Genomic DNA, 11299 nt, shown 5'->3' with positions numbered 1-11299 from the left:
CCCCCCTCCTTTTTTTTTCTTTTTTTTTTTTTTTTTTTCCTGAGAATGACATTATATGGCATGGAATATCCCTTCGATCAATTCAGGTCAGCTGTCCCAGCTGTGTCCCCTCTCAGCCTCTTGTCTACCCCCACCCTACTTGCTGAGGAGTGCGAAATAGAGAAAGCCTTGACACTGTGCAGGCATGTTCAGCAAGAGATAAAACATCGGTACATTATCAACACTGTTTTAGTCACAAATCCAAACCACAGCACCATATGTGCTGCTATGAAGAAAGTTATCTCTGGCACAGGCAGAGGAAAAGCAGCTTAGTGTTCCTCTAGCTTTCACCTGTATCACAGCATGAAATGTCCAGTTCTGATAAAGCAGATGTCAGCAGCGTCTGCTGGAAGTGGGGAGGAAGGTTTCACTTGAGAAAACCAGGGTATTTCAGGTAGGTCCTTGTAACCTGCTGTATTCCAGGAGAGACTGAGCTCTCTCAGCTCTCCAGGGCTCCCAGCACATCAGGTGTTGCTGGAATTGACTCAGAGTTATTCTCCCAGTGTGGGTTCATATTGAGATGTACACTGGAATGACTGCCCCTGCATTCAAAGCCAGACAGAGTCAGGACTGCTGAGAGCCATCCATGCTTGCCTGGAAGCTAGGCTTGCAGGTTCATGCATTTCATGGCCTGTGCCTGAATCCACAGGCTAGATGTAAAGCAGCATAGAGCATCCCCTGCCTGGGTGTGTGTCTATCACCTTTTACATTCCTCTCAGTGGAGAAAAAGCTTTGCACTTCTAGGGTGCACCTAAGAAAAGAAGGCTTAAGTTACAGCATATGAATTGCTCCCTATAAGCTTCTGCTTTTTCTCTGTTATTAAAAGAATCAAGGACATTTGCTGCTGACATCCAAAGTTAGATGAAATGACCTCGATCTTAAGGATTTTCATGCCTTTGAAGTAGCCATAATTGGAGCACTTGAAGGGAGAGATAACCTGCAGATTAAATCCATTCTGGCAGTGAATCCAGTAGCAGGTGTCATGTGAAATGTCTCCAGTTCAGAGGTCTGGCTTTTAACCGGGGCATGCCCAGATTAAGGGTTGGCTGGGCCCCTGGGATTGCTCATCATAAAACTGCCTTTTTTGGCTCTAGAAGCTTGTAATAAATTTGGGAGCCAAGCAGGTTATACTATTGAAAGGTCCCAAGGGCCTATAATCACAGCATCCATTTCTGCCTCTTCCCTTGCCTCCTAGCTCCAAGTGGAACCATGCAAGCAATTACCTTGACATTATTTGCTACATTTCCCCTTTTGGTCCAGGTTTGCTTCTGGAGATGCCAAGCTGAGCTGCAGTGAGGATGACAAGGAACATTTTCAATTCAAAGACATCAGGGATGGCTTCAGCTCGACCTTTGAGAAGATTGTTGAGTCTGACCTTATGAAGGGTACATACTACAGCAGCTTGGACTCTTTGGATGTCCTCTCTCTCACAGATGAGACAGACAGCTGTGTCAGTTTTGAGGCCCCACTCACCCCATTGATCCAGCAAAGGGCCAAGGAAAGCCCAGAGCTCTTGGAGCAGAAACTGGTAGTCCAGCAGAGAGAAGCCCTTCACCACATGGCTGCTGATAAGCAAGAACAGGCAGCAGCAAAGCCAGTGGAGGGGGATTTTGGGAGTCCTCTCAGGCACTCAATTACCAGCAGCAGGTCAGAAAACGTGCTGAGCCGGTTGTCCTTGAAGAGTATCCCAAATGGGTTCCATGTGGAAGGGTCAGAAGAAGATGTCACCAAGATCATTAACTCCATCAGGTAAGACAGACTGGGAATTCCTTGGGCAAGGGCTCCTTGTCATATGAGGTCCCAGACCAGGAGCAAGGCTTAGAGGACACGATAGAGATGGAGCTGCTATCTTTCCCCTTGTTCTTCCTCTCATGTGCCGTCATGGCAGAGAGGCCAAACACCAATGAGGAAAACTTTCCTACCCGTAGGTTAGGACTGCAGCTGGGGACCAAGGTCTCATGGCATTAAACCAGCCAGTCCCTAGCAGACCTGTGTCTGGATCTTCCCTGGTCTCAAACCTAGGACCCCAAAATGCAGGTGAGTTGCAGGGTCCTGTAGGAGCCCTGTGAGCCCAAGAAAAGCCAAGGCTCACCATTTTGTGTTCATGTATTGCTATTCATCTGGCGGCTCACAAATCCTGTCCTTGCAGCAGGCAAGGCTGGGGCTCCTCTCATTAGGCCACTGCCTTGTCTGCCTGAAATCTGCAAAAGCCCTCGGCAGGTTGGAGGCAGTCCCAAATGTCTGCCTGACATCTGCAAAAGCCCTTGGCAGTCCCAAATATGCTCTGAAGTGCAGGGAAACCTCAGCATTTCACTTAGGACTGGGTGCCCCTATAGAGGTCTCACCAAACGTTCTTCTGCCAGCAGTGAGGAGATGGACCAGTTCAGACCCAAACCATTGTCCCTGGAAGGCAGCATCCCACCTGCAGGGCATTGCCTTGCAGGAGGAAGGCAGGTGATGATCAGCCAGGGTATGGGAGAGCTGGAGTGAGAATGTGTGACCAGCTAGCTATCAGGCCTTCAGTGAGTCACACTTCACAGGAATGTGTGACTAGGTGCCATAACTGACCTTGGGCAAGAAAATAAAGGGATGCAGCCCCACTTTCATGGTGTCGGTGAGGCTGCTCAGTGAGTTGTCTGGGGGAACAGCTGGCCATGATGCCAGCCCGCAGCTGGGAGAGGAGCTACCCACCAGTGACAGCAGGTCTGGTGCCAGTCCCATTGGCATGATTGGTACGAGTGCAATTTCTCATCCTTGGCAAATAATGTGAACTGAAAAGCATAGCACCTATCCCTAAGATTTCATGAACATCCGCAGCTCTGAAAGAGTTTGGTATCCTTTTCAGTACCAATACCAATGGAGAGAGGAAGCTTAAAAAGGTGTTGGGGCTGCTGGCTTTGAATGGATACATCCTCATTTCTCAGGGAGAAGTCACCTTCTCTTCAGTCTTCCACAAATTTGAAATTAAACTGTACTATTTCGGTTGACCTGAAATAAAAGAGCATTTATTAAATGTCCAGTTCACAGATGTATTGTTTTTTCATATTTTTGATTAGGACAAGAAAAAATCAAAATATGGCATTTTCTGTAGGTTTCATCAAGTCACATTGCTACTCCTTGAATTGTTTCTTGTTTCTGTATAGTGATGCCAGCTTGAAAGACACGCTGTCAGACTCGGACTCGGACATGGGCAGCACGGAGCAGCTTGACCAGGGCAGCACGGACACCTTGGCGAATGGCTGCAGGGCGGATAGCGAGGCTGCCAAGAGGCTGGCTAAGAGGCTCTACAACCTTGAAGGGTTCAAGCGTTGTGATGTGGCACGCCAGCTCGGGAAAAAGTAAGTGGGGCTTTGGGTTACAGCCAACCCTGCGAGGGGGTTGACTGAGATGGCAGAATTGAAGATGGCCAGCAAAACACAGCTGTGGTGAGGGGAGTGCTGGTTGTTCTGGGAGGGCACAGCAAAGGCAGGAGAGGGCAAGCCTGCTGTTTCAAGGGTTTGCTGGATGGAGGTGGGGATGTTGGAGATCCTTCCAGTTGAAACTGGTCCAAGCCCAATGCCCTTGCTATCCTACAAATTGCCTGCGTGTATTGGGTGTTAACTGCCACCAGCAGAACCAAGAGCTTCCTGCATTTCTTAAAGGCCCAGCAAGACCTCCCCCAAAGCAATCCCCAGCCTGAAGGGTTTGGAACCCAGACCTGGATCTACACTGGGCTCCCTGCCAGTCCCCAGGTTTTTCAAGTCTGCACCCCAAAATCTTCTTGCTGCCGTGCCTCCTGACCCAGTCTGTATAGATGGCATGAAGGGCTTGATGAAGAGCCAGGTACACACCGGAGAGTGAAGCACCTCAGCTGTTAGGGTAAGGCAGAAGGAAAATAAAAAGTGTTTATTCAAAAGTGGGAGAGTTACAGAAATTTCTAAAATACAGAGTAGCAGTAACGAGTGTAGCAGCAACAGATTATTTTAGGATGCCAGTGGGTGTGAGGACACCAATCCCCATCATCCTTCTCCTGGATCAGATATAACCTGTGTTGCTGGGGGTTTTTTATGTCCTTGAAACGTCTCACTCCTGTCCAGGTTAGCAGAACACAACTGTCCCTCATCCAGTACCCAAGATTTCAGTACCAAGGATCATCTGTGACTCCCAGCTTAGTCCTGGGACAGAAAGAGCCCACAAATGATCTCCTGGAGAGGATCTTTCTATCACCTGGCAGCATCCCCGTTCTTTTTTGCTGTGCTTCTTGTAGCAGGTGCATTGCTGGTTGCTGCTGCCTCAGGCTTAACATCCTTCTCATTTCTTGTAAATTTGCCATGAGAGCTCACCGAGCGGGGGGAATTTCAAGCAATGGATGTCTGGGGGTGCATCTGAGTGTGTCCTTTTATTCGTTCCTGCAATCCTCACTTACACCTGTAGTCCTCACACCTGGGAAAGCTGTTTGGTGACCCACATTTGGGAATTGACACAGCCTTTAAATGAAAAGTTTTGTTTTGATCAACTGGGTTTTTGACATTTCACAGCACAAGACCTGAATAGAGCTGAAGGCTCTTGGACCAAGCAGGTAGACTTGCAGAGCAGAAAGAGAAGAAGGATGGAGATAGGTGTGTTTTAAGTTGGTCTTCCTGACTTAAGACAATATAAGGCCAACCTACATTGGTGTTTGCAGGGTGGTTTAAGTGATACTTTCAGGCCAGCTCCATGTAGGACGTGGGCTGGCTAGGAGGGTTGTGCAAAAAGTAAAATCTCATTTTAAAGCTTTCTAGCTCATTTTAATCCCATTTTTTTCTTTGTGAACATGGTGATTTTCTAAAAAAATCCAACCAAAAACCAAAGCAAAACCAAACCCACTCATCATTGTCAAACAAGTAGATAAGGCTTGATGAACAAAAAATACAGGTTGGATATCTCCAAATAGTTTCTTTCCAGCTGACACAATTCTGTGAACTTATCCCCAAATCCAGAAATTATCTTCTTCTGTCTGAAGAGCATGTGTTTTGGCAACTGAATTCTCCATGGATTCTTGTTCCTGGATTGTTCTGTGGCATTGTCTCAGCTCTGTCACTACCCACAGTAACATGTCTCTTGCTGGATGGAGGTTGAACCATCTCAACTGCCGGACTATGGTGGTGCCAGGTGCTTTCTTGCAGGGTTTCCCAAGAGAGCACTGTGCTCACAAAACCATGCAGGCAGCAACAGAGCAGGCAGCAGAGCACAGTTTCAGCATCTCAGTGCACTGAGAACTGCGGGTCTGTCACAGTCCCATTGGCACACGGGTATTTTCCTCCCAGGGAGATTAGATGTATTTTACCTAGTCAGACTTCTTACGGATGATCTTGCCACAGTCAAGACCAGGTGACTGTGGCACAAAAGGGATCCTGGACAATACAGGCTTAGCTCTGTAGGATGGTGTGATTCAGGCTGTAAAACAACACATACCTGTCCATGTCCAGTCACTCAGGAATGAAACTGTGAGAAAAGGCCAGGGCTCTTGTGTTACCCCTGGGGTGGTTTGTTAACCAACAGGTCAGTAAGCGCTCCTGGTGCCTGGACTCTCCCAAACCAGGCAGAGGGAGGAAGTGTCAAGTTGGGGTGTGAGGTGAGAGAAGCCTGTAGAGGCTATCTGTGTGGCAGGGCCACCAGCCAGAGGATGGCAGATATGTCCCTATGGGAAACACCTCACTGTTCTTGTGGGGATGTCTCTGTTATGTCTGAGGTGCATGGTGGAAGTGTCATTCATTCCTGCAGGAGGGGCTGTGACTGGCACAGAGGCCAATTCTTGAATGAGGAAACCAGAGCAAACACCTAAGACCACCTTAGTCTGGGACACAGTCTTGCCCTAGCCAGTGTTGGGGTTCTGTTCCCAGGCATCCCTGGAGCATGGGTTAACTGGCTCTGGAGCTCAGGGAGAAGGGTCCTATCAATGTCACTGAGCCCCTGGCTAGACATAGGAGTTTGTTGCTTTCTGGGGTCTGGTTGCCTTTTGGTGTCCTGCAACACTGTCTGGTTCCCTTAGCCGAGCTGGCAGTCTCTGTCTGAAGCTCTTCCAAGCAGAGAGGGACTAAGTGAGGCACACAGGAGTGTGTGATGGGCACCCAGGCTGGGGACTTTTGGCACCACAGCAGCTGACACAGACCACTTGTCCTGGGGGTCACAAATTCCCTATGGACTCCTGGACTTCAGCAAGACCCAGTGAGCTGAGGGACAGGCAGAAAGGCCTGTCTGCCTTTCTGGGTTTCCCTGATGGGAAAGTGGGGTAAAGAGGAGCTCCCACCCACCTTCATCCGTCCTGACTGCAGATCTAGTTAGTAATGTAAATCAGGGTGTAACTCCCGGTGTAGGCCATGCAGACATCTCAAGAGCAATTCAGCACACCCAAGATCTGTGCTAGGGTAAAGTCAAAAGTCTTTTGGCTTTAGGGAGCCTTGGGCCAGACCAGTCCTTCAAGTCCAATTTGAGATTAAATGTGGGGGGTCAGACACTGATCTCCCCTGTTGAGTGCTGCAGTGCATGGGAGTTGTTGCTCTGTGCCCTGTGCCCAGAGTGCCCAAGCAAGTTCCCAGGAGTCCTGGTAAATAGGTGTCCAGACAGAAGGAATCAGACCTTTTCTTCTGAGAGATTACAACTGCACGTGTGAGGTGGGACCTGACCCGTGGAAGGGAGAGTGCTCGCTACTTCCCAGCAGTGGCACAGTCAGTGCATGAGATCTTCTGCAGAATTAGAGCTGAGAGGATCCCAGAGGAGGCCTGGGGCTTGCTTCGTTCTGCTTGTTCTTTGGCACAGGGGTGAAGATGTGGCAACATTTCCTTTCACAAACATGCGATCATCTTCTGCATCTCACATCACCTTGCTGTGAAGTTCCAGGACAAGTGGAGAAGTGTCCTTGGGAAGCTGGCAGGGATCTGTATGCCAATCATTGTGACACTGCTTCAGACTGACTAACCCAGGGGGCCATGGGCCCAGGAAGACATGTTCTTTCCCAGAGATAGCAATCCCAAATGATAAGATTGTTTTGTGAGTGTGAGGCCTTGTGGCTTCATAAAGCTTTGAAATAGTCTCCTGCACAAACTCCAGCACCAATACTTGTGTCCTGCCTCTCAAAACTCAACCTGGACCTCTCCCCTGGAGCTGTCACAGTGGTCTGCCTGATCCTGCTGTGTGTCATGCTTCCAAATAGCATCCATGCCAGAGGCTTTACAGCATCCACCTCACAGCAGAAGATGAAACAATGATGTACGAAAGGCAATGAGTTCTGCCTGTAACATGTCCCAGAATCAAACTGGATGTGTATTGATTAGCGATGTGCTTTTCATTCTGTGGGGAGAAGGAAAATGAATAGTATATGGCAAAGGCTGAGCATATTGAGATCATATCCCATTTTTTGCCAGCATTCATTGATTACTCTTGCATTTCCACTACCTGAGTTGTGTAGATAAAGGAATTAAGAGCACCCATTCTGGCTTTAAAGGCAACACATCTCCAGGCATCCTTCAAAAACACAGCAGGGGAATGGTTTCTGGAGAAGCATTCAGGGATGAGCAGGGCTAGAAGCTCGGCTGAGCTCTCCTTCTCCAGCTCCCAGTGGCATCCTTCTGACATGGAGCAAGGTGCTGTGGTGAGAGGGTGGGATGGGAACCACTGTAGAGTGGAGAGCAGGAATATTGCAGGAGGAGGAGGAGAAATGTCCAGCAATTGGAGAAGACTAGGTAAGAGAGAAAGTGCCCGATGAGCCCAGGACATCCTTTTGGCCTCCTCCTGGATGATTTGGGAGGATGCTGTGCCTGCCCAGCAGCACGGCAGAGGGGTGCAGTAGGGGCAGACATCTCTCATTCTCAGGTGTCTAGGGCTGACAGCCACAGTGCTAGGCTGTGGGCACATAAGGGACCTTTGGAGGTCTTCCAGCAGCATTTCAAGCTAGGAGAAAGTCCCCCTGGGTCTGGGATCATGTCTGCAGTGTCTTGCTGGGAGTTGGGCTGGCCAGGAGGCAGCAGTCTTCTATGCCGCTTGTAGACAGTGTCTTCTTCCCTGATGAAAGGGCTGATTACTCCCTCTTTAATTACAGTAACGAATTTAGCAAGTTGGTAGCAGAGGAGTATCTCAGCTTCTTTGACTTCACTGGCCTGACCCTTGACAAAGCACTCAGGTGAGCTGGTCTCTGGCACTCCCGCGTAAGGCCTGGGCTGGACAGAGTGGAGCAGCGCGGTGGGTTTCTCTCCCAGGCTTCCCAACATCATGGAGGCTGTCCGTGTGATAGGAGCAGGAACTGGGGGGAGCTCCAGGTTGTCATTTAAACTTTGCTTTGGTGTCATGTTTGGCACAAGGTACTGCCACCGAAAGTGGGCTTCAACAGGAGGGCCCACAACCTGCTTCCCCATGGTGGAGAGCAGCTTTCCCAGAAATCCCATCCCATACAAAATCAAAGCAAATGGGAGCAACTTCTTCCCTTGGGATGGACAACCCATCCTGGTGCCATGATGCCAGAGGTGGGTCAGATCTCAGCTGACAGCATGTTTCCCTACACAGCTCAGAGCTGGCTCCATAGACACCCTTTGCATTGCACCTGCAGGGGCCCAGGGGTGCACAGGCGGGGGGGAGGACAGAGGCCTTCCTAGCTGCTCTGAGGTGCCCCTTTTCACCTCCCTCCTCAGCATGGATGCTGCCCAGCAGATTGATCCATGACATCTTTAAGTGTACTTTCTCTTTGCAGGACATTCTTGAAAGCATTCCCACTGATGGGAGAGACACAGGAGCGGGAGCGGGTGCTGATTCATTTCTCCCGGCGGTATTGCCAGTGCAACCCAGAAGAGAGCACGTCTGAAGGTACTGCTTTCTTTCCCTGGCTCTAGTGTCTGTTGCACACTCACAGTGCACATGTGGCACAGAGCCTGAGTATAAAACCAACCATCCACAGCTGGGCCTGCATAGCACCAGGGCAGGCAAGGCTGCAGCTTCTCTGTTTCTCTGGGATCTCGTCCTGCCGATTATCTGTGACCTAGGAGGGACTGGAGACACCATGTACTGTGCAGACCCCCCCAAGAGAGTCAGATCAGGATCTGAGGGTCTGAGTGTAGGCTCCCAGGGAGCCTTGTCCTCTTAAGTGCATATGAGCTGTGCTTGAAGACAAGCCTGGATCAGTGGCCGTGCTTTGCTCAGCACCAGGGGAGGTGGTGAGTGGTTCTCAGAGGCTGCAGATTACCGTGGTCATGGCTTGCAAAGTGGTTGCTGGCAGCAGGCAAATGAGTGGCTGGTGCAAGCTCAGCCCAAGATCTCATCTGTTGAATGGAACAAGATATTTCCATGCAGATTGGGGAATGCTGTTGGCTTGTCACACACAGGAGTTGTGTTCCTTGCATCTACACCTGCAGCAGTAAAATTCTGGGCTCACTAGAGCTGCAGATTTTGTTAGCAACTTTTAGCCCCTCCCTGTTATGTTTTTTTTAAAGTTAGTATAGTTTCTTCTGACATTTTTAAATGGGAAGGGTCATTCCTGGTACACATGTGCACATGCACACATCCAGACATAAGCATGCTTTAAATGCACTTAAATTTGCACTTAAAGTAATACCTCTACACATCTGCTTACAGGCATCTGGATTGCCCCCTTGGATGGAAATCAGGCTGCTGACCTGCTGTCAGCTAGCACCATGGCAGTGCCAGTTATTCCTCTTCCACTGCCTTCTGCCTGCAATATGCCGGGTGTGCTTGAGAGCCCCTGCTTGTCTCCCTCTTGCAGGCTTGCAAAGAGCAGCAGTGCCTAGTGTCACATGAACCCTCTGCCAAGCTAACACACACCATTCTTAAAACAGAATGACCTCTTTGCTTTTATCAATGGTATCCCAATAAAATACAGATTTAGATTTCATTTCCCTGTGTTTGTGTGATGTTATCCCTCACTGATCCAAAGATGACCTTCCCTGGGAAGTGTCCTCCACCGGTAGACATTAAGCCACAGGCTGAATTTTCAGCAGCAGTCCCCAGCTGAAATACCCCAGATGCCAAGTCCTGATTCCTCTCCAACACCTCCCCCTGGAAGTGATCCCCAATTCTATTGCATCCACCTTCCACCCCTATAGACAAGGGTCTTGGGACCCTTTTTCCCCTTCTGGTCCTCAGGTGTCTAACACCCTCTGTGGGGGTGGATGCATGCACACACCAGCTTGAGCAGAAGCTGAGCTGGAGCACAGAGGGGTCAGACCTCTGATTCCATCCCACACTCTTCAGCATGAGGGTGTTTGGAGGGCCATGATTAGCCAAACAAAACGCAAGCTTTGCCATGTGGTGACTTGCAAAGCTGCTGATGGAGCCATGCTACGGCAGCTGTTCAGAACAGAAATTAGATCCCAGTTCTGACCACTCTGCAAGGAGATGCCTGCTAATGCAAACACAAATGAAGGCAGAAGGTTCAACTCTTCCATAACTGTATGGTCCTCAGTGGAGATGTCACTGCTACTGGTAGGACCTGTTTTGAAAATGTTACACTCCCAAACAGTACAAAACTATTAAGAATAAGGAAAATTGGATCTGAAGCACATTAGTGCTGCTGTTATGACCTATTCATTAACATTTAGGGCCACAGCATTGCCTGTGATGGTGGCAGCACATTTCACAAGGCTGGGCAGGACCGCTTTTTGCAGACTAAATGTAAATTGAATGAGTCCCAAGCAGGACAGAGCTGTGCTCAGTACTGGAATTGATTGGGGTTTGAAAAATGCAACAATAATCCAAGTACTACTTCAAGCAGATTCAGTGGAGGGAAGCAAAGTGGCTCCTTCAGGTCACAACTTTTGTAGATACTGCAAAAGCATGCACTAGATGCATGGTAATTTGAGAAACCTGCAAGCTCTTTCTTCAGGAAGCAGTTCCTCCTTGTTGCTTCCAGCCTAAGCTTGCAAAGGATGTTCCACCAAGGTGAAATTTGAGCCACTGTGTATCATCTGGATTTCTAAACAAACACCTCTGGCTGTGACAGTCTATTGGCATAGAGCCATGATAGAGTCAAGGCAGTTTTGTCTGAAGATGATCAGGTGGCTGAGAAGGTCTTACAGCACTCTAAGACATTTGAGGGCATTGCTACATGCTGATTCAGTAACTCCTCTACTGATGCAACACCAAGGGTCACTTCAGCCTTGCATGATGGGCTGCTGCAAACAAGGGTTGCAGAAGCTCAGACTTGCTGACCACTGAGTTGCTTGGCTGGTTTTCCTCTCAGAGAGTGGTACCTTGGACACATTATTAGTGCTTTCCTGTACTGATGAAGCCCAGATAT

The 11299-nt window shown here is 49.1% G+C and overlaps 1 protein-coding gene across 1 annotated transcript in view; it reads left to right on the top strand.

Moving 5' to 3' along the window:
- The window catches only part of PSD2 (pleckstrin and Sec7 domain containing 2), a gene marked incomplete at its 5' end in the record, with an annotated part of 44374 nt that overhangs the window by 6069 nt on the left and 27006 nt on the right, over window positions 1–11299 (top strand). Inside the window, 4 exons of the mRNA XM_026858562.1 lie at window positions 1300–1788; window positions 3183–3377; window positions 8096–8176; window positions 8741–8853. Of these exons, the coding sequence (XP_026714363.1) occupies window positions 1300–1788; window positions 3183–3377; window positions 8096–8176; window positions 8741–8853 (878 nt within the window). The remainder of the gene's footprint in view (window positions 1–1299; window positions 1789–3182; window positions 3378–8095; window positions 8177–8740; window positions 8854–11299) is intronic.

This window comes from Athene cunicularia (assembly GCF_003259725.1).
Source record: "Athene cunicularia isolate RWA chromosome 13 unlocalized genomic scaffold, athCun1 chr13_part1, whole genome shotgun sequence".
In the NCBI taxonomy this organism is placed as follows: domain Eukaryota; kingdom Metazoa; phylum Chordata; class Aves; order Strigiformes; family Strigidae; genus Athene; species Athene cunicularia.
This window is presented reverse-complemented; position numbering and strand designations above follow the sequence as displayed.